The 21,364-nt window shown below is 57.2% G+C and overlaps 2 protein-coding genes across 4 annotated transcripts in view; one reads left to right on the forward strand and one right to left on the reverse strand.

The window, feature by feature from the left end:
- Nucleotides 1–10,349, forward strand: part of SBF1 (SET binding factor 1) — a 31,929-nt gene extending 21,580 nt beyond the window's left edge. The window contains exons 23-42 of the mRNA XM_042467669.1: nt 460–596; nt 757–932; nt 1,794–1,942; nt 2,059–2,269; nt 3,486–3,682; nt 3,771–3,908; nt 4,414–4,506; nt 4,819–4,896; nt 5,277–5,461; nt 5,597–5,773; nt 6,019–6,120; nt 6,197–6,382; nt 6,477–6,603; nt 6,699–6,829; nt 6,947–7,183; nt 7,825–7,938; nt 8,488–8,708; nt 8,817–8,904; nt 8,981–9,112; nt 9,247–10,349. Coding sequence (XP_042323603.1) covers nt 460–596; nt 757–932; nt 1,794–1,942; nt 2,059–2,269; nt 3,486–3,682; nt 3,771–3,908; nt 4,414–4,506; nt 4,819–4,896; nt 5,277–5,461; nt 5,597–5,773; nt 6,019–6,120; nt 6,197–6,382; nt 6,477–6,603; nt 6,699–6,829; nt 6,947–7,183; nt 7,825–7,938; nt 8,488–8,708; nt 8,817–8,904; nt 8,981–9,112; nt 9,247–9,345 — 2,978 coding nt within the window. The 3' untranslated portion in view covers nt 9,346–10,349. The remainder of the gene's footprint in view (nt 1–459; nt 597–756; nt 933–1,793; nt 1,943–2,058; nt 2,270–3,485; nt 3,683–3,770; nt 3,909–4,413; nt 4,507–4,818; nt 4,897–5,276; nt 5,462–5,596; nt 5,774–6,018; nt 6,121–6,196; nt 6,383–6,476; nt 6,604–6,698; nt 6,830–6,946; nt 7,184–7,824; nt 7,939–8,487; nt 8,709–8,816; nt 8,905–8,980; nt 9,113–9,246) is intronic.
- A 1,383-nt stretch (nt 10,350–11,732) lies between these two features.
- The window catches only part of PPP6R2 (protein phosphatase 6 regulatory subunit 2), a 64,116-nt gene continuing 54,484 nt past the window's right edge, over nt 11,733–21,364 (reverse strand). For all 3 annotated transcript variants that reach the window (XM_042466502.1, XM_042466500.1, XM_042466499.1), the window contains exon 24: nt 11,733–20,991. In XM_042466502.1, the coding sequence (XP_042322436.1) occupies nt 20,940–20,991 (52 nt within the window). In that variant the 3' untranslated portion in view covers nt 11,733–20,939. The remainder of the gene's footprint in view (nt 20,992–21,364) is intronic.

The following is a 21,364-nucleotide window of genomic DNA, read 5'->3' on the forward strand; positions in this document are numbered from 1 at the left end:
CAGAGAGGACGGCCAGTGCGTGCCCTGTGTATCCACATGGCTCTCTGTGGCAGAGAAGACAGCCAGTGCGCGCCCTGTGTATCCACATGGCTCTCAGTGGCAGAGAGGATGGCCAGTGCGTGCCCTGTGTATCCACATGGCTCTCAGTGGCAGAGAGGACGGCCAGTGCGTGCCCTGTGTATCCACATGGCTCTCTGTGGCAGAGAGGGCGGCCAGTGCATGCCCTGTGTGTCCACATTGGTGAAATGAGGAGGCCTCTGTCTGGCCGCTAAGAGCCAAGGGGGGATTAGCTCTTCCCCAGCTCAGGCTCCCTTCAGGGTGTATTGCCAGACCCTTGTGCATGGGCATGCGGACAGGAATGCTGCCATTTCCTTTCCATCAGTGTTGGGTCTGACCAGGGCCGTCTCTTCCACCTCTGCCTATTTCTTCCCTGCCTCCCTCCCTCGCTCACGGCCTCAGTTGGGGAACAGGTGGTGGTCCGTTCCTTCCCCGTCGCGTCCCTCACCAAGGAGGAGAAGCTCACTGCCCAGGCCCCGGTGGACCAGTTCATCCAGGAGGGGTGTGCCCAGCTACAGCTCCGCTCCTGTACGTTCCAGGTGAGGAGGCTCTGTCTGTGGGGCAGAGAGGGGAGGACTCCTAGGGGCTCCTCCTGGAAGGAGTGTGCTGTGCTCTGAGCTGGAGCTTCTCCTTGGGAGGAGTGCCAGGCTCTCCCTGCAGCTTCTCCCATGACTAGAGCCTGCCCTTTGGTGCCCACAGCTGCTGCGCATTGCCTTTGATGAGGAAGTGGCCTCTGAGAGCGTGGAGACCTTCCGGAAACATCTCAGCAAGCTGCGCTACCCCCAGCACATCTCCGACACCTTTGCTTTCACGGTGGGCCTGTCAAACAAACCAGCCCTGCAGCCCAAACCCAAGGAGAAGAACCCATCATTCAGGTAGGGGCAGAGTCCCAGAGCTGGGTGCTCTATATGGGGCTGGGGACCATGGTTCCCAGGAAGCCAGGCAGTGGATCTAAGCCCTGTGATGGTCAGCCCCAGAGCAAAAATGCCCATGTCCCAGGCAGAGTGCCTGTGTGGATCAGAGCCCCTCTTGACAGTCTCCCTTGCTTGTCCTGTTTTTTTTTTTGAGACCAGTTCCCAGACGGGAATGGGTATGTTTGGGGGCATGGCAACGAGTATCCTTTCCTTGGGGTGCTAGACTCTTTCCACTAACTAAGATGGGCACTGGGAAGTGGTGGCTGCGGCAGTGGATTGTGCTCCTTTGGGACGTCTCCCTTCTTGCAGGGCCTGCCAGGCAGTCTTCCATCCTCAACCCACTTCCAGTGAGCTATGGGCCCTCTGCTGCCTTCTGGGCCACTCCAGTCCAGCCCTCCTCCCCCCCAGAAGGAAGGGGAAGCCACAAATGCCCCGGTCATCTCAGAGGCTCCCCGCTCCCCTGGTCTGTGAGCCTGCAGGGCCAGGGGGGCGGGGGGGGGCTGGACTTGTGGCTCATTTCTGCTGGGAAGGGCCAGCCAGGTGCATCTCTTCTGGTGGTATTGGCTGCCGTGGCCATGCCCTGCAGACCATCCCGCCCCCCGCCGGTCACTTTTCTCCTTCATCGCTGGCTCTGGCAGGGTAGGCTTCAGTGAGGGATGTGGCGGGGCAGGGCCAGTCTTTCGCCTCCTGGGTCCTTCTTGCTGCTCTTTTGCTCTCCCTGGCTGAGGGTCAGTAGGCTGTGCATGTAGGCTCGCCTCCCCACCCTCGTTCCTGGGAGGATCCAGTCCATCAGCTGAGCTTTGCTCCTGCCCCTGTCTTTAGGACCATCTCGAAGAATCTGGTGAAGAACGCCAAGAGGACCATCGGCCGCCAGTACATCACACGCAAAAAGTACACACCGCCTCCCTGGGAGCACCATGGTGGCATCAGCAGCCAGCAGCCTTTCCCGGAGGACGAGGATGAGATCTCAGGTGGGCGTATGGCCGTCAGGGCGTCCTCTTGCTGAGAGCAGGGGTCCTTGGGCAGCAGTGGGGTGGGCAGGCAGCACTTTTCCCTGCTAGGCCCAACACCTCTCTGGTACATGCAGTGTCCGAAGAAGTAGACAGAAGCACCTTGACCCCTGCCACATTGACCATCCGGCCCTCAGAAAAGATGACCATGAGCCACTTGGTGGAGCGGGCCTGCTGCCGGGACTACCAGCGGCTGGGCCTGGGCACACTGAGCAACAGTCTGACCCGTTCCAAGAACGAGCCCTTCCGCATCTCCACCGTCAACCGGATGTATGCCATCTGCAGGAGGTACATGTGGCAAATTGGGGGGGGGGCAAGTGGGAGCCCCCCCTGGCACGTGGTTTTGTGTTAAGGGTGTGGCAGCAGAAGGAGCTGCCAAGATGGCGGGTACTCTGTGCCTCCTGGAGCTGGCTGAGGTTGTGGGCTGCCCATCTCCCAAGAAAGAAGCTGGCACCCCTGTCCTGCACTCCAGGCCTTGTGGGGAGGGAGGCCCTGCCAAGCTCAGCCTCACATTACTGAATGTCAGATGCTCTTTTAGGGTGAAGTGCTGTAGTTAACCTCGAGAAGCTCCTCCTTCACTGGTCACTTGTAGGGAGGCAGGGAGAAGGCAGAAATGAATGGACAGATGGAGTTTGTTCAGGGCCCTGAATGCTCTTTTTGATCCCATCTCAATGTATAGGGGCAAGAGCCACCTTGCATTAAGTCCGATGGTCAAGAGGCTGTCTTGCCCACTGTCGCTCTACATAGGGAAGTTAGGACTCTGAACATAGCATCCTAACTCTCAATGTCCCTTTATGGAGTGGTTGGCAGATAGTGCCACCCTCAACCTCGGTTGCAGTGCCAGCTGCATCCCTGTGACAGGTTATCCTCCGCCATCTTGGCTTCCCTCACAGCTTGGCACCTGGCACATCCTCTGCAGAAGATGAGCTGGGCACTGCAACTGGTCATATGTCTGGCTCTGCCAGGCCATTGGAGGGCTTTCTCTGGCATGTGGGCACATGTCCAAGACACTTGCCTGTCTTTCACATGTGATTCTTGCCACAGCTCTAAGACAGTGTTCACAACCTTGCCCAGGGCCTTCTGTCTGGTGGCACCCCATTGAGAATTGTGTTTTGCAGTGGTTGTGGCCTTTGCTGCATCCATTTCAGGTGCCAGGGAAAGCGGTGCGGCCTTTCCATGATCTCATTGGGGCGCTGCTGGTGGCTGGGTTCCCTTGTCCTGGTTGGATTTTGCATCCTTCACAGTTTGACACCATCCCTCTGGATCTTTTCTCACTCTCCTCTTGGGGTGGAAAAAGCTTTCTGCCTGGAGAGTAGGGGGAGTGGATGTTAAAGGGTTCTAGGCTGGCCAGCGTCAGAATGACCATGTCTCATGGCAGAGGTTGTTTCTTGGTCTCTGGGGGGGGGTCTTGCCCTCCTGACTGTGCGCTTCTGTGGAGACAGTAGCTGATTTCCCAGTGCCCCCTGCACCCCAAGACTGCAGCCTCTGCTGCATTTCTCCACAGTTACCCAGGGCTGCTGATCGTCCCGCAGAGCATCCAAGACAACACCATTCAGCGGATCTCACGCTGCTACCGGCAGAACCGCTTCCCTGTTGTCTGCTGGAGGAACTCGCGCACCAAGGCGGTGCTGCTTCGCTCGGGTGGTCTGCACGGGAAGGGCATGTCCGGCCTCTTCAAGTCTCCCAATGCCCCGGCACCAGGTATGGCTGGCTCTCTCCCCGTCTTTCTGGCCCCACAGCCACCTCTGCCCTCGCAGCCCCCAACACTGAGGACGACCTCTCCTTTCAGGCCCTTCGCAGGCTGATTCCACCAGCCTGGAGCAAGAGAAGTATCTGCAGGCGGTCATCAATTCCATGCCCCACTATTCAGATGCCAGTGGCCGTAACACTCTTAGCGGCTTTACCTCTGCCCACATGAGCAGCTCAGGTAAGAGTGCTTCTTCAGGCTGAAGCTGGGGATGATGAAGGGTCACCCCCTGCCTCTGTTGGGGGCCCAAAGCTCAGGGCAGAGAGTCTGACCATAGTGGTTTTCTCTGCAGGGGCTGGAGGAGGGGGCTTCAGGCAGGGCCATGGGACCATGGGGCAGACAGCACCAAGGGGAGTGGGCCATATCACATTATTTCTGTCTTCCATCCTTGCTGGCAGCGCAGCCCTGTACAGCCCCAGTTCCCCTCATCTACTCTCATTCATTGTTTGTCTGAGGCACCTGGGAGAAAGAGCACCCCTCCCTGGGTGGGGCAGGCCGTTTGGCACCAGCAAACCAGGCAGTCCCCTTGCTGTCCCCTCAGCCCTCTGGACTAAGCCCCGCTGCATCGGAAGAGCAGGGGGAAGTCCTGGCCTCCCCTGACCGTCCCGTGGGGCTGGGTGGGCAGAGGGGCAGCCTTGCAGCCTCAAGGCTGGTTTGGAACGTTGGCCTTCTGTTGGTGCTACAGATTCCTCAGAGAAGCGGCAGCCCAAGCTGGGATCCCTTATGAAGCAGGTGATGGGAGGGAAGGACGAAGGGCCCGGGCTGGTTGGTCGCGGAGGTGAGGAGATGTTGCGCATGCGGCCGCTGCCGCTGGTAGAGTAGATGCTCAGCCTTGGCTCCTCTGAGGCAGGGCCCTTAACCCCGGGAGAGCCTGCAGGAGGGGAGGTGGGATGCTCCCAGGGCCCATCCCAGCTGTCCATCTGCCATGTCTGCCCATCCATCAGTCTGTCCTTCCAACCATTCCTTTCCACCCAATAGGCCCCTGCCATACCATGGTGTGCTCTTCTCTCTCTCCCTCTTTCTCTCTCTCTCTCTGGCTACTCCACCCCAAACTTGCTGAGCCGCCTCTCCATCCTGTCCTCTCTCTCAGGCCTAGGTCACAGAGCCAGGGTCATTACCCTCTCCAGCCCCAAGAGCCTAGCCGCAAAGGGACGGCTGTCCCCTCGAGGTACAATGGTGTTGGGGCACTAACTGGGTGATGTGACATTCACACGGCTAACTCACCCCTCTGGTGCCCCCCAGCAGGCAGGCAGGCAGGCAGGCAGGTGAGGGGGGGCGTCTGACTAACCCACCAATTCTGGCTAACTGTCCTGCAGCCCCACCTGCATGCCCCCTGTGCCCGGCCAGATGCCTCTTGGCCCCCCTCTGGTAAGAAACAGCAGCCTGCAGGGTCCAGAAGGCAGAACGTGGGGCCATGATCATAGGCAGGCAGGCAGGCAGATCAGTGGGGGCAAGAGAGGGGACTCAACTCTGTGGAAGAGGTGAAGGAGCCTTCTGGCTGGCAGCCACTGCAGGGCCTTCTCAGCCTGACCCCTGGTCCCTCGGCAGGCAAGTGGGGCAGCATCCGAGCCAGCGGGCGCACCAGCACCTATGCTCTGAACATGGAGATTGGCTCCCGCTTGGCTGGGAAGGAGCTGCTGAACACACCGCCCAACGGGTCCCCCTCCGAGGCCAGCTTCCTGCGCCAGCACCGCGCTTCACTCTACATCATCGGAGACAAGTCTCAGCTCAGGGTATGGTCCTCTGCTGAGACCTTGAGAAGGGGAAGTGCCAGCTGCCCACCAGCCCCACAGGCCTTCCTGGGGTGGGGGTGCCCGGGTTGCTTGCACACTGTCTCTGTTTCTGACCTCCCTGCTATCCTCTTGCAGGGAATGAAGCCGGACCCTCTGCAGCATTGGGAGGTGGTCCCCATTGAAGTGTTTGAGGCCCGGCAGGTCAAGAGCAGCTTCAAGAAGCTGATGAAGGCTTGTGTGCCCAGCAGCCCTTCTGCGGAGCCCAGCATGACCTACCTGCGCTCCTTGGAGGAGTCTGAATGGCTGACCCAGGTCAGTGGCCAGGAAGTAGGGTCAGCAGGTGGAGGAGGCCAGCATGATGACCCTTCCATGGTGCTGTTCAGTGGCAATGACCGCCTGGCCTCTTAAGGCCCCTGGTGGAGAGGGCTGGTGGCCAGTGGCACCTTCTGCCCCAGGTGGGGGAGGGAAGGGATGGGGTCTTTGCCCCCCCCCCCTTTGGACAGACCAAGGGCTGTGGCTCAGCCGTGCTCTCTCTTTGCATGTGATGTGTTTGCTAGATCCATAAGATCCTGCAGATTTCAGTGCTGGTCGTGGAGCTGCTGGACACAGGCTCTTCTGTGCTGGTCAGCCTGGAGGATGGCTGGGACATCACCACGCAGGTAGGTGGCCGCAGCCTTCTCCCGCGCCTGGGTCTTGGCCTGGCATCCGGTACATGACGTCCCTCCTGCCTCGCAGGTGGTGTCCCTGGTGCAGTTGCTGTCAGACCCCTACTACCGCACCCTGGAAGGCTTCCGGCTGCTGCTGGAGAAGGAGTGGCTCTCTTTCGGGCACCGCTTCAGCCACCGTGGCGCACAGACCCTAGCAGGACAGAGCGCCGGCTTCACACCCATCTTCCTGCAATTCCTGGACTGCGTCCATCAGGTGAGAGCTCTGCGGAGCTCTGGCTGCCAGGGAGTAGGAGAGCGCCAGGCCCAATCCCTCCTTACTCACAGCCGCCTCTCGCCGTGCTCTGCAGATCCACTTGCAGTTCCCCATGGAGTTTGAGTTCAGCCAGTACTTCCTCAAGTTCCTCAGCTACCATTCCGTCTCCAACCGTTTCCGCACTTTCCTGCTGGACTCGGACTACGAGCGGCTGGAGCTGGGTGAGGAGCGCAAAGAGAAGGGGCGGCCGCAGGAGGATTGGGGGGGGGGCAAGAGTGGCGATGGCTGAGCCCCAGCGCATGCTTCCTCCTGGTAGGCCTCCTGTACGAAGAGAAGGGCGAGCGGAAGGGGCCCCAGCTCTTTCGGTCCGTCTGGGAATATGTGGAGCGACTGAACAAGAAGACCCCCGCCTTCTTCAACTACATGTATGCCCCTGAGGACGGCGAGGTGAGCGGCCCCCTTGGTTCAGTTATGCCCCCCATCTGGTGGCCAGAAGGGTCATGCTCACCGGGTGGGGCACCAGGGGACACGGCTTGACCCACGACGGGCTCCTCCTCTCCCCAGGTGCTGCGTCCGTACAGCAACCTCTCCAACCTGAAGGTCTGGGACTACTACACGCAGGAGACGCTGTCTGAGGGCCCCTCCTACGACTGGGAGCTGGCACAGGACCAGGCACAGCCCCTTGAGGACCCCGGGCCGCCAGACACTGGTGCGCCCCCCCACAGCCAGCGCAGGATCGTCTGGCCCTGCTATGATAACTGCAGCCGCGTGGAGCCAGATGCCATTTCTCGGCTGCTGGAGGTCAGTGGGGGCCTCTGGACCCCAGGACTGGGAGCCCTGGCTCACGCTCACCTCCCCAGCCTCTGGACTCTGATCCTGGCCCTCGGAATACAGAATACAGGGGAAGAGTCAGGGGGATAACAAATCTTTCTGGAGGGATGTGTTGGATACTTTGGAGATTAGTGGCCCACAGACCTTCCCGTCTCCAGAGACCCTCATCTCGAGGTGACTTCTCTGCCAAAACCTGCTGGCGTCTTCCTTGCCATGCCCAGGGCGGCTCAGACGAAAGCAAGGGACAACCTTGGTGCAGGGCACCCACCCCACATACACACAGACACAGGTCCAGCAAGTTGCTTCCCTGGCCTTTGGGCTTGTCTCCTGGCTGAGTTGACACCAACCGGGGACAATCCCAAGAACCCAGGCTTTCCCTACTTCAAAATCAGGCACTGCCTTGCAGAGGATACTTACAGGCATGTGTGCTGCCCCTGCCCCATCTGTAGCCCCACAGGAGGAGGAGGATGACCTGGGCAAAAGGACCAGAGAGAGCACCTTTTCATTTGGGTCCTGGATTCAGATCCAGCTGTTCTTTGTGGCTGACCCAGGAAGAGTAATGGTGATGCTTATCCTTCAGAGGCCAGATAGCAGCCGCTCTTCTCTTGCAGGAACTACAAAACTTGGAAATGGAAATGGGACAGATTCCAGGACGCTGGAAGGAGACGTGGGACAAACTGAAGGCCTTTCAGCGAGCCGAGGCTCAGGAAGACAGCGGTGGCAAAGTAAAGGGGTTTTGGCAGTAGCCGCAGGGCGGGGGGATCGGGCTTTGGGCTAAGAGGGCTGGAGCTCTGTGGGACACTCCCAGCAAGGAATGCCTTCACATACAAGTTCAAAGTCCTGGTTTTGGCTGGGTCAAGGCAGGCCGCCTCTCCACCTAGGCTCCCTTCAGTCACAGGCTTCTCGTGACACATGGGAAAGCCTTTCTAGGGTCTTCCCATGGGGTCTCTGCAGTTCTCTTCCCAGGGAGGCAAGGAGCCCACCCACCCCATTGCCAGGCAAAGGACAGCCTGGTATTCGGACAGCCTTTTTAGAACTGAAGGTCTTAAAGAGGCTTCTGGACTGCTTTGTCTGTACTGTTTTTAAGCTTGTCATTTTACTTATATGCTCTAAATTGTTTTTAAATGGTGATCGCTTCATTTCGTTTTCATGTGGGTTTTTGTTGTGTGTTTGCCTGTGTTTGGAATTGTAATTTGGAAGCCACCTTGGGTCCTGTTTGGAGGCGTGACCTGCAAAGGCCAGAGAGGTGATGGCCGGTGGCCTTTCTTCCCCAGGGGCTGGCGAGCGCTCTGCTGATGGCCTCTGGCCTCTCACACCAGCGCCGCTCGCTGGGCATCTACCTGCAGGAGACCGGGGTGGGCAGCTCCTCCCTCAACCTCAGCCTGGACAGCGAAGCCAGCAGCGCCTCGACCCCCTCCAGCGGGAAGCCGGGTGGCCACAGGAGCACCACCAGCACACTTTACAGCCAGTTCCAGCCCGCGGAGAGTGAGAACCGGTGCGAGGAGTGGCCCTCTGGGGCAACGGGGGTCTGGTGGGGCAGCCAGGTGGGGGGCTCTTCTGCTCACCTGAGCCGCCCTCACAGAACCCATTCTGCCCTCTGCAGATCCTACGAAGGGATCCTGTATAAGAAAGGAGCCTTCATGAAGCCCTGGAAGCCGCGCTGGTTTGTGTTGGACAAAACAAAGCACCAGGTAGAGTGGAGGGGAGACAGGGAGGGCCTGGCTGGCTTTAGGGGACGCTCTGACCTTTGGCCACCCTTCCTTTTAGCTGCGATATTACGATAGCCGCCTGGACATGGAGTGCAAAGGGGTCATCGACCTGGCCGAAGTAGAGTCCATCATGCCAGGCACTCCCACCATGGGGGCTCCGAAGATGGTGGACGAAAAGGCCTTCTTTGATGTAAGTTGCCTCTTGGCAGGATGTGTGTATGTGGCTGAAGGGGGCTTGTGGGTTTAAGCCTCAGGGAGTTTGGAGGGAGCCTTGAGCCCCAAGCTGGCCAGCCGGCCTTGCAGCTCTTCCTCCCCTGCTTGCAGGTGAAGACGACAAAGCGTGTTTACAATTTCTGCGCCCAAGACGTGCATCTAGCTCAGCAGTGGATCGATCGCATCCAAGGCTGCTTGTCCGACGCCTGAGGCTGCCTTCCCCAGACCACTCTTCTGGGCCTCGTTGAGTGAAGCAGCTGCTTCAGAGGTGCCTGCCGGGCCGGGCCGGCCGGTCAGATCAGGACAGGGTAGGCTGGCAGGAGGTACTGGGAGAGGACCACTGGACTCTTTGTTATGACCAGCCTGGCTTCCGGTGCGCTCTGCCAAAGCGGCTCAGTGGAAAAGGTCAGGTTCCACTTCTGGCGCCTTGCGGCAGATTGAGCTCTAGAGAGCCAGGAGGTTCCCAGAGCCCAGGTGGACCAGGCGGCAGTGCTGTTACTGCATGGCATCTCCGTAGCTGCTCATGCCGACCAAGCGCACTTCCTGCTGGTGCCAGGAGAGGGGCCCAGCGGTGGTGGGGCAACTGGTGGTACTGGGGTCTTCAAGCCCAGTGGGCTGGGGCTTGCGCGGTTGCAGTTCCTAGCCTCCAGTTTGGGACATTGAGAGGAGGGTGGGTGGACTGCGGTGCTGTTTGCCTCTTTCCTCTGGCGGTGTTTGTCATCTGATGCTTTTGGGGCAAGTGGGGTGGCCCATGACCTGGCCAGGGAGCTTGCTGTGGGAGCAAACTGGGAGGAAGAAGCTTGTCAGGTTGATACGCTTGGTTCAACCGGAGCCATTTGCGTGCCCAGGAACTGGCGCTGCGACTGACCCCCAACGCAAACCATGCCCCCTCCTTCCCTTTGGGCCTAGACTGGCCTGCTGCCCTCCCACCTGCCCCCTTTGAAAGGCTGAGGAGTGTCAGTTTCGTGCCCCAAGACGTTGTATATAAGCGAGAGCCTGACTCCTCTCCCCTTCCCCAACCCTTTTTTATTTGTACAATAACGGCTGTGGCTGGTGTGAACTGGAGGGTTTTGTAAGTTCCTTGAGCAGTTGTAGATTATTGAAGTTTCTGTACATTGTGTCAAACCTACAGAGTCCTTGTATTGTATTTGTGCCTAGAGGGAAAATATATCAAGAGAAGAAGCTAATGGCATTTATTAAAAAATGACGACAGACTCTCTGCTTCTCTGAGGGGTATGTTCAGGTGCATCGCTGGAGACCCCATTATACCAACGCCCGCGTTGCCACCGTGCCCCAATTCATAGGTTGGGGCTTTGGGGATTGGCCCCGCTATGGGCCTGGGAGACATTCCTCCTCCATGGGGGCAGGAGGCCAGGGGCTCCAGGGGCTCCTCTCCAGGGCTTCCCTCTCCCATCTCATAGCCCTGGAGAGCTGGCAGAGCCTGGTAGTTGTGGCTGGTGGCTGCTGGAAGAGGAGGGAAGGAAGCGGCACAAGGGAGGCGAGGGATCTCAGCCTGGCCAGAAAAAAAGACACATTTTGCAAAAACAGAGGCACACTTTTCAAAGGCCAAACCCTCAGAAAGTTGCTAAGTCAAACAAGTGCCACCAGAAAGTGCAAAAGAGGCTTACGGCTAGAGCAGTGGTTCCCTTTGGGGGGGGTCGAATGACCCTTTCATGGGGGTCGCCTAAGACCATTGGAAAACACCTATTTCATTACAGTTATGAAGTAGCAACGAAAACTATTTCATGCGTTTGGGTCACCACAACAAGAGGAGCTGTATTAAAGGGTTGCGGCATTAGGAAGGTTGGGAACCACTGGGCTAGAGTTCCCACTTGAAGAGGTTTACTCTCCATGGCTTTTCTGCACACATGGCTCTTCCTCGGCAAGACTGATGGGTCCCTGGCAAAGGATGACAGCAGAGGCTCCCCCCAAAGCCCCTGGGTTTCCAGGGAAGGGGCTGAGCAGCTGCCCCTGAGGCCGCAGGGTGCCACCCCAGGTGGGTCTTCCTAGCCCTTGGCGTTGCTACTGGACGTCTTTGGCAGATCACCAAGCTTTACGAGATGGAAATAACATTCTTTGCGTCCATTTCCTCCCTGTCACATACAATTTACTAAGCCTTTTGACATATGGCTATAGTTGAATAATTCCAGCCTTAACACTTCTTGTACTTTGAGCCAAGTTTGAACGTCTCCATGAACCTGTTCTCTGCCTCTGCTCAGATCTTGTAGGTTCATGGTTGTGACCGCCTTGACTCAAGCCATCTTGTGTGCAGTCCTCCATCTTTCCTGCTGCTTTCTACCTTTTCTAGCATAATTCTCTTTTTTAATGAGTCCTGCCTTCATAGAATCATTCATAGAGATGGAAGAGACCACAAGGGCCATCCAGTCCAACCCCCTGCCTTCTCCTTATGTGTCCAAAATACAACAGCCTCCGTTTGATCATCTTGGCTTCTAAGGAGAGTATGGGATTGATCTGTTGAAGGATCTGTCTCTTTGGCTGTCAATTTAGGTGGAAGTCCAGGATGGAAAGCCCTGGCTACAAACACTGGATGAGAGCACAAATGTGGCACTGAAGAAAAATGATCCCCAGAGAGAAAATGTGTTTTATAGGCTTTATTTGTGTAAAAAGTTGCAACAGGAGCCCCCCCAACAGCCCTGGGGCAAACCAAGGGATTCAGGGCCTCAGAACGTGGGTCGCAGTTTGGCAGTTGAAGATGTGAGAGCACTGGGGCCTGCTATTCAATGGACAAAAAGATGGCCACTTGCCTGTAGAAGCCCACTTGGGCACAAAAGGCCACAGACTACAAAGCCAGTGGCCATCCCCTGACCGCTGCCGCAGGGAGAGACAAGGTCCACCCTTTTCCCGAGAGAAAGTCCACGAAGGGCAGCCCTTGCCAGAAGATGCTAACATACGGAGCCAGCTAGGCTATCCATGGGTACATCCATCCAGAAGGGACCCATACGTGTGGGGCAGGGGCCACAGTTGGACCTTGGCCTCCTCCTCCTCTTGCAAGGAGGGCCAGGAGGTACTCCAGGCTGCCCTTCCGCAGCACTCCCCCAGGGGACCCATGGCCCTGGCTCGAGGTCAGGCCCAGAGGGTCTGTCATTCGTTTGCTCCACCGACTGCAAGAAGGCAGAGGTGGCACTTTCCTTGGGGAGGATCCCCTTGGATGATACTTGCCCCCTCCACCAGTGGCAGCTGCCTCCTCTTGAAGAAGGGGCTTTGCTCACTGGCATCTCTGCCAGGGTCTCAGGCACAGCATAAGAGGACGGCAATTGTGCCCCTCAGTTTCCCTCGCCTTCCCCACAGAAATGGAGGGCCACGAATGGAGCTGTTTCTTTTGGCTGCCTAGGTCCTTTCCAGACTTTGCTCCAAACAGAAAGGTGGACCCATGCGAAGCCAAGGCGGCGCTTCCTCCAGGTGTGACTTTGCAGCGGCAGCTCCAAGATGTTCTCTCTTGGAGAATTTGGACAACACCAACACACTCCACTGAAAAAACGGCCAGCTCTGCTGAGACTCTTTTGCATTAAGATGAAAATTGTCATTTGTCAAAAAAGTGGTTGGCACACAAAACTGCTTTGTGCAACAAGTTCTCCCCACTGTAAGAACAGATTTTGTGGGGGCAAAACATCATCTAAATGCAGAACAAGCCAGGCAATACCTTTGGGGTTTTTTTTGCTGGAGCACAAGTGGGCAAAGGAGAAACGCCAGTCCTCTGTCAGGGCTCCTTCCCCACAAAGAAAGGGAAAAGATCCCAGGGGCTTGACCCCCCCACCCCACCCTTGGAGCAAAGGCCATCCACCCACCTTGGCAGGTGCCACCCTCCAAGGGTGACCCTCACGACCCAGGAAGGCCTTGACCCCCTTTCCCTTGCTAGCCTGGGTCCCCCCAATGGGACTCCTCTGCCCCCCCCCCAAGGCCTGGGGGGGGGGAGAGCATCTGGGCACAACCCCAAACAAGTTCTGTGCATTGGAGGAGATGGAGAACTAGGCAGAAGGAAGGCTGGTACTCCTGCAAACTCCCTTTTCGCCTGGGGGGCTTTCCTCAAGAGGAGGGGGCAGACCCTGGTGGTGAAGATCTGACCTCCAGGGTCTGCACAGAGGTCTAGGGCTGGAAGGCCAGGCTTTGTGAGTGCTGGACCAGAGGCGGGGGGCTCAGCCAGGACTTTCCCATCCAGAAGAAGAGGAGCAGAGGCCCAGCAGAGGCAAGCCAGTGCCAATGCAGAGCCAGAAACAGTTTTGCCAAGAGCATCACTTCTTCTGGACAAACCCTCTGGGGAAGGGTCAGGCCTTCCACCAGTGGCAGGGCCTCCAGAAGAGGAACCTTGGATACCCCCCCCCCCCCGCGCCTTGGCCACTCTCAAAGACTGCAGCAGAGAGCCCCCCCGCCCTACGTTCTGCTTCTTCGTTGCATGAAGCTCCTTTTGTCAGGTGAAGCCCATTTCTGGCATGAGCCAAGAGAGAGAAGGACAGGTTGCTTACCTGTAACGGTATTTCTTCGAGTGGTCATCTGCAAATACATACAAATGGATTGTACTGCGCCTGCGCAATGCCTTCGGAAACTTCTGGAATCACGAGGCAAAGTACTCTTTGCAACATATTGAAACTTTTTGGCGGTAGCTCCGCCCCTCCTCTATAAAGCCTCCGTTCCCGCTCTTTTCCCCAGTTCCGCAATTTTCCGCCATGAAGGCGACAAGAGAATGAGCCAATTAGAGCAGGACACCGAGGGGAGGATGGGCGGGATTTGTATGTATTCGCAGATGACCACCTGAAGAAATAACGTTACAGGTGAGCAACCTGTCCTTCTTCTTCGTGGTCTCTGCGAATCATACAAATGGGTTGAGACTAGCAAGCTAAAGTTGACGGCGGAGGGAGTGTCATGACACCTGAATCAACCAACAATGTTACTGGATACCAATAAATTGAGAACTCAACACACGTCTAAGAGTTGTTTGTTTTGTTTATAGAAAACTTGCACAAAACACAGACCCATAAACAGGCCTGAAGACGGGCCCAGTGAGCTCATCACCTTGTGAATAGAACTGCAACGCAATATACATCAACACATAGTCAGTGTAACCCCGATAACAAGACAGCCCTCCCAAAGGCTGCTTCCCTCTTGGCCCTGGTGTCCAACCTGTAATGTTTGATGAACGTCAAAATTTGTGACCACACTGCAGCCCTACAAATATCATCCAAGGGCACACCTGACAGAAATGCAGCAGATGCCGATACCGCCCTTGTGGCATGGGAGCGGGCCCTAACCGGCAAAGACTTACCCAAGAGTTCATAGGATAGGCAAATGGTGTTGGATATCCACTTCAAGAGTCTCTGAGTCGACACAGGCAGTCCTTTTTTTTGGGCTCCAAGTAACACTGGAACAGTCTCTCAGAGCGGCTCAAGTGTCTAGTTCTGTCCAGATAAAAGGCTAGGGCCCTATGGACGTCCAGTGTGTGGAGAGCCCTCTCGGCATCGGTAGTCGGGCTCGGGGCCAGGGTAGGAAGGACAATGTCCTGGCACATATGAAACATAGAAACAACCTTGGGTAAAAAGGTAATGTCTGTCCTGAGAACTACCTTGTCCAAGTGAAACCTGAGAAAGGGCTGGTTACGACGTAGGGCACAAAGTTCGCCCGCGCGGCGGGCAGAGGTGATGGCCACCAAAAAGACCGTTTTCCAAGTCAAAAGTCTAATGTCTGTAGTGGCTAAAGGTTCAAACGGTCTGGACTGTAAGGTTCTCAACACCGCCTCGAGGCTCCAAGCCGGGGGCGGTAAGGATACCTGAGGGTGCAAGTTATTGCATCCCCTGAGAAACCCTTTAACCAGGGGGTCTTTAAAAAAGGAGGGTCTGTCATCGAATTGGAAGAAAGAGCAGATGGCCGACAGGTAGCACTTTACTGAAGAGAGGCAGAGGCCCGTGTCGACCAGGGACATCAGAAAATCCAGGACCAGCGGTGTCGTCATTTGGGCTGGGGAGAGGTGTCTGTCAGACAAGAACCGGAGAAACGTGTTCCATTTCAGTCTATAGGACTTTTGGGTAGCCGGTTTCCGGGCGGCCAGGATGACTCTCCGTACCGGGGCTGGCAGCCGAGCTAGGGATGGATTCTCCACGCCACCAGAGGAAGGGTGTCGATGTCCGGGTGTCGGACATGTCCTCCCAGAATTGTGAGGAGATCCGGTCTGTGGTCGAGCTGGAGAAAGTTGGCTTGGGCGAGGTGGAGAAGGCAAGGGAACCAAGGCTGTCCCGGCCACCAAGGGGTGATTAGGATCGCATCGGCGGCATCCGACATCATCTTGGACACTGTCCTGGTGATCAGAAGAAAGGGGGGAAGGCGTAGAGCGCTAGCCCCGACCATCGGAACCCGAATGCATCCCCGAGGGAGTCCTCGTTCGGCATCCGGGAGCAGAACTGGGGACAATGAGAGTTGTACACGGTCGCAAACAGGTCTATCTGTGGGGTTCCCCATCGCATGAAGAGGTCGTGCACAGTCTCTGGGTGGAGTCTCCACTCGTGGCATGAGGACGGAGACCTGCTGAGTAGATCCGCAAGGACGTTCTGTATGCCCGGTAGGTGTACAGCTTGGAGTAAAATGTCCTGGGCGATGCACCATTCCCATATCCGGAGCGTGATGTCTAGGAGGGTGCATGACCTGGTGCCTCCCTGTTTGCTCAGGTAGTACATCACCGTGGTGTTGTCTGTCCTGAGCTGGACGACCTTGCTGGACAAGGAGGACTCTAAGGCTCTTAGGGCTTTCTCCATTGCCAACAGTTCCAGTGCGTTGATGTGGAGGGTCTCCTCGTCACGGGACCAGATGCCCTTGGCCCACAGGTCCAGGGTGTGGGCCCCCATCCTTCTTCTGATGCGTCTGTGGTCAGCACCAGCTCCAGCTGGGGCAACAAAAAAGGCATGCCGGCGCAAGTGTTTCGGGAGTCGAGCCACCAGCGGAGGGAGCGAGCGAGTGGTCTTGGGATGGTCAGGCGGTGGGATGGGGAGTCCTTTTCTAGGTTGAAGACCGACAGGAACCAGGACTGAAGGGGCCGAGATCGAAGCCTTGCCCACGGTGTGACAAATGTTGTCAACGCCATGTGGCCCAGGGCCACTTGAATGTCCCTGGCGGCGACTCGTCTCCGGCCGGTGCATCGGCTGACGGCTCAAACCAGTGTCTGGAAGCGGTCGGGAGGCAGGAATGCTGTGCAATTGTCTGAATCGAGGATTGACTCGATGAACCTTATCTGCTTGGTGGGGAGTAGTTGGGACTTTTTGAGGTTGACTACCAGTCCCAGGTCCCGTAAGAGCTGGAGAGAGACTGTGGTGTGTTGACGTAGCTCTTGGCTTGAGGGAGCCACGAAGAGCCAATCGTCCAGGTACGGGAAGACCCTGATGCCCTGACGATGCAGATGGGACACCACGGGCGCCATGCACTTGGTGAAAACTCGAGACGCTGTAGACAGGCCGAAGGGAAGGACGTTGTATCTGTAGACGTCTGTCCCGAAGGCGAAGGCCAGGAACCTGCGGTGTGACTCCCAGATACTGATGTGAAAATAAGCGTCCTTTAAGTCGATTGTTGCAAACCACAGGTCCTGTTGTAACAAAGGCAAAATAGAGGCAAGCGTTACCATCCGGAAGCGGCGATAGGACAGATAAGCGTTCAGCTCTCTGAGGTCCAATATGGGTCTGATGCCCTCGTCAGCCTTAGGGACCGTGAAATAACGGGAGAAAAAACATCTAGGAATGTCGATGGGGTCAACAGGGGAAATAGCACCTTTGGCGAGAAGGGTGCGTACTTCGTCGAGGAGGGTGTCTGAGGGGGGAGTGGAAAGGATAGCTCCAGTTGGTGGGAGCTCTTCAAATTCAAGGGCATAACCCCTACAGACGATAGTGAGGGCCCAAGAATTGGTAGTAATTGAGGCCCAGATGGTGGAAAAAGGCCTCAGCCTGTCAAGAAAACAAGGGGCGGAGGAGACGACGGAGTACGCTGCGTCCCCTCAGTTCCTCTTCTTATTTTGGTCGGAGTCTTGCCTCCTGTAGTTCTTCTTATACTTAGGCCCCGAGCGGCGGCCCAAGGAGGAAGAAGACTGGAAAGGAAAGCGCTGTCTGGACTGGTCCTGGCGTTGGAAAGGACGGTCCTGTTGGTAAGGTCTCTGGCCCTGACCGTACCACTGACGGATACCGGTGAAACGCTTACGGGAAGAAGCTGTGCTTCTTCGGCACGGTCCTCATCCTGTACTTAAAGTTGAGCTTCTCGTCGGTCTCGCGGTGGAATAGGCCGTCCTCATCAAAGGGCATGTCCTCGATGGTGGTACGGGCATTCTGATTTAGATCAATGACCGCAGCCAGGCGTGCCTGCGAAGTGCGATGGCTGCAGCCATGGATCTTGCGGCGCAGTCCGTGGAATGTCTGGCTGAGGTGATGAGCCAACTTCTGATTGAGTGGGCCTCGTCCCGGACTTCCGAAAGGGTCCCTTGGGATTCATCAGGCAAGTCCGGTATCAGAGGGGAGATCTTCTCCATGAGCCACTGAATGTAGGCGCCCATGCATGCGTTATAGTGGGCTACTCTCATGCCCAGGGCTGAGGAAAAATAGGCCTTCTTAGCCAGGGCGTCAATTTTCTTCGCTTCTCTGTCTGAAGGCATCAAGGAAGCCTTTGGGGTCGACGCACGCTGAGAGCCTTCTACGATGGCCGAGTTCTGTTTGGGGTGTCCAAACAACCATGATGGATTGGCTGGTGCGATCCTGTAGAGGGACTCTATCCTCCTGTTGTTGGCAGCTGTTGAAGCAGGGCCCCCCAAGCACGCCTAGCCAACTTCTCCAGGGATGGGAGCAGGGGAATTGCCGGTGGGGTGGGCAATTTGCCATGAATCCGACTTTCGATAGGGTCAGAGGCCTCTTCCTCAGTCTGGGAGATCTTGATGTCAAGAGCGTTGCCCATTTTGATGACATGTTCCGCGAAGGTCCGGACATCGTCAGAAGGAGAGACCGAACTAGGTTGAACAAAGTCTTGATTTGCAGACTGGTAGTCGTCGTCCACAGATGATTGGGAGCCATCTCTGGGGCGGTAACGGGCCCAGGAAGATGTCTCCTCATCTGATTCAAGGTCCACGACGTCCAGGTCAGTGGCAGCATCCGTGCGACGAGGTGAAAACGCAGAGGCTCTAGAAGGCCTAGAAGATAGTCATGGTCTGGACTTCTGTACCGGAGGTCCGAAGCGGGACTCAATAGCGTCATGAGAATCTACCACGTAATATTTGTCAGCTTCACTGTCATATAAGTACTCGGGCTCTGGTTCCTGAGATGGAGACGGCGAAGCGACACGGCGCGTCCGAGTTGGGTGACTGCCTGATCTGGGCATCGGGGTGGTAGATCGACAATCGTCTCTAGAACTGGCCGGAGAAGCAGGTTCTGAGAGGAGTTGAATGGCATCGTCCAAGATGTGGCGGAAGGTGGGGAGAGCCCAAGACGTCGACGCAGGGCCAAGTCGGTGATCAGGACGGCCGTCATCGGCCCCGGAGGCCTTAGAAGATGAGCCCCTTGAAGCTCTTGCCGCAATACGGGGATCTGATGGCCGACGGTCGGTATCCGACTATCTGCAGTCGGTGTCCAGGCGGTCATAATAATAATAATCTTTATTTCTACCCCGCCTTTCCACAGGTGTGATCAAGGCGCCTCCCTATGACGGCCGACCTCGGGGTCTCGTTCGTCGGAGCGGTGCCGCTTCGCCGAGGAGTGCTCTCCGTCCAATGAAGAAGTGTGGGGCCTCTTCCTAATGGCAGCTAACGCGGCGGAAAAAAGGAACTGGGGAAAAGAGCGGGAACGGAGGCTTTATAGAGGAGGGGCAGAGCTACCGCCAAAAAGTTTCAATATGTTGCAAAGAGTACTTTGCCTAGTGATTCCAGAAGTTTCCGAAGGCACTGCGCAGGCGCAGTACAAGCCATTTGTATGATTCGCAGAGACCACGAAGAAGAAGAGAGGGATTCCTCCCCCTCCTACGGCCCTCATGGACCCACCACCCTAGAAACCCTCCGCTGCACGTGGGCTCCCATTTTCCGTGGGAAAGCTGGCAGGGGACCCGAAGGCCATGCAGTCCAGCCCTGTGGATAATGGAGGAAAGCCAGTGCTCAAGCGCCTCCAAAGACAGACCCCCCCCCCCCAGCTCCCAAGGGCATCCATGGCACTCCCAGGCAGCCCCTGCCATTAAGGAACATCCCTAACACTCGAGTGACACATCCTTTTTCTCATTAAGGGCTTGGGTCCTGCTCTGATGGCCTCCCACAATGCCCCCAAAACACTTATCCCCAGCCTTTCCTCCCAACGCTTGATCTCTGGACCTTTCCTACCCGCTTGCCACAAGCCCCTTCCAGTCACAAACCCACAAAGTCCGTGCGCTGGTCACAGCCCCCCCCCCCACCCGGGACAGTCAGTCTCACTGATCTCCTGGTTAAGGAGCAGTGCCTTGTGTCCAGTTCTGGGCAACCGTTCACAAAGGCTGCAGACATACCTCCATGTCCTCCTTTGGAGGGCCCCCCTTGAAAGTCCCAGGACCCCGGCCAGAAACCACTGGGGGTCACCCACCAATTATCTTGGACATCCCAGGAAGCGGGCATAGCGTCCCAGTTGGAGGGCAGGGCATTTCCCCCCCTCGAGCTTAAAGAGAAGCAAGCGGCCTCTGCTGTGAACCTTCTCAAGGTGAAAGAAGGAAGGCGGAGTGGGAGTAGTGGACAGAGCGCCTGGGCCAGGCCTTATACCTCCACATGCCCTCTGACTCATGCCAAAACCAACCTGGAAAGGCCAGAAGGCAGTGGTGGCAGCAGAAACCGGAAGCCATGGAAGGATGCAGTTGGTGGCCGGCCTGGAGGATCCCAGAGAAAGGCAGCTTCTGTTGGGATGACCCCCCCAGTGCCATCCGTGGCCTTTGCAGCCGCTCGTGGCAAGAGATGCCTGCTCTGGACAGCTGCCCATGGGCACAGGCTCTTTCCTCCAGATTCCCCTGATGGGACGCTCCAAAACTGGTGCAGGAGACCACAAAGTGCAAAGTGTCGCAGTGCTACATCTGTTAAAAATGTTACCAAAAAGCAAACCAAACCACGAATCCACCTCTCTCCATGAGAAACAGAGGAGGCCTCCCGGAGACCACCTGGCGCCTGGCCACCTCCCAATGTCCCTTCCTGCCAGCCGGCCAGCGGCCACTGTCCTCCTCCTCCCTCGGCAGCCCCACAGACGATGGGGAAAGGCTGTGCGCTTGGCCTTCTCCTTTCTCCCCTGAAACGGTGAGACAAAGCCCGGCGGCACGAAGACCCCCCAAGCTCCCAATCTTACCAGCCAATGTCCCGGCAAGGCATTATTGCTACACAAACAAGGGGGAGCGTCCAAGGTGGCTGGCGGCCAGCTGCCAGTTCCTCCCTGGCACCTCCAGCAGCTGCCCCTGGCAGATCCCAGGTGAACAGCCTCTCCCCTTCCCAAATAGAAGTCCAGTCCAGGGTGCAAGAAGATCAGGAGGGAGCGCTGGCCCCTGCCCCCCAAAACAAAGTGGCAAAGACCTCAAGTCCAGCGAGGCGGGTGGGAAGGAGGAGGGGCAGGGCAATGGTGCGGCTGGAGGATGATGCAGGCCAGGGTCACGCTTTCCACACAGGTAGGGATTTCGCCGCACAGCGCGGTGTTTCTGAAGGGGCCCCCGGCTCTTGCCCACCAGCTTTATCCAGCAGTGCAGCATTCATGGAAATCAAAGTTGAACTGTCAAAGGGAAACCACCAGGTGCCCAGACGGCAGCCCAGCCTCACTCTTTGGGCACCTCTTCTGCCAGCCGCTCTGTCAAGCGGGGCCATTCAGGGTGGATTCAGCTCCAGGCAGCAGTTCCTCCTTTCTGTGGGGAGGAGAGAGGGGAGAGGGGTCTGGCTGCGTAGATAGGCGCCTTCTGGACCCATGCCCATGTGTGCCTATGCCTCCCTTCTGCCGAAGCGGGAGTGAGAGGCTGTAGGGGAGCCCCCTGCCTTTAGCCTCAGCTCCTGGTCAAGGGGAGCCCCGGGAAGGACCTGCAAGCCCCTCGGGCATTTCTGGCTGAGGGGAAATCGAGACATCCAACCCTCCCCTTCCATCCTTCAGGGTCTGTCAGGGGAGGCATGATCCATGGATACTCGAGGGACCTCAAGGGGCAGATCTGGAGATAAGCTCCTCTGCCCCCTTCAACAGACAAGTGGGTCCTAGTAGGTGGCACAGGGTCTAACCCCACGCGAGGA

The sequence above is a fragment of the Sceloporus undulatus genome, chromosome 5, assembly GCF_019175285.1.
Source record: "Sceloporus undulatus isolate JIND9_A2432 ecotype Alabama chromosome 5, SceUnd_v1.1, whole genome shotgun sequence".
In the NCBI taxonomy this organism is placed as follows: domain Eukaryota; kingdom Metazoa; phylum Chordata; class Lepidosauria; order Squamata; family Phrynosomatidae; genus Sceloporus; species Sceloporus undulatus.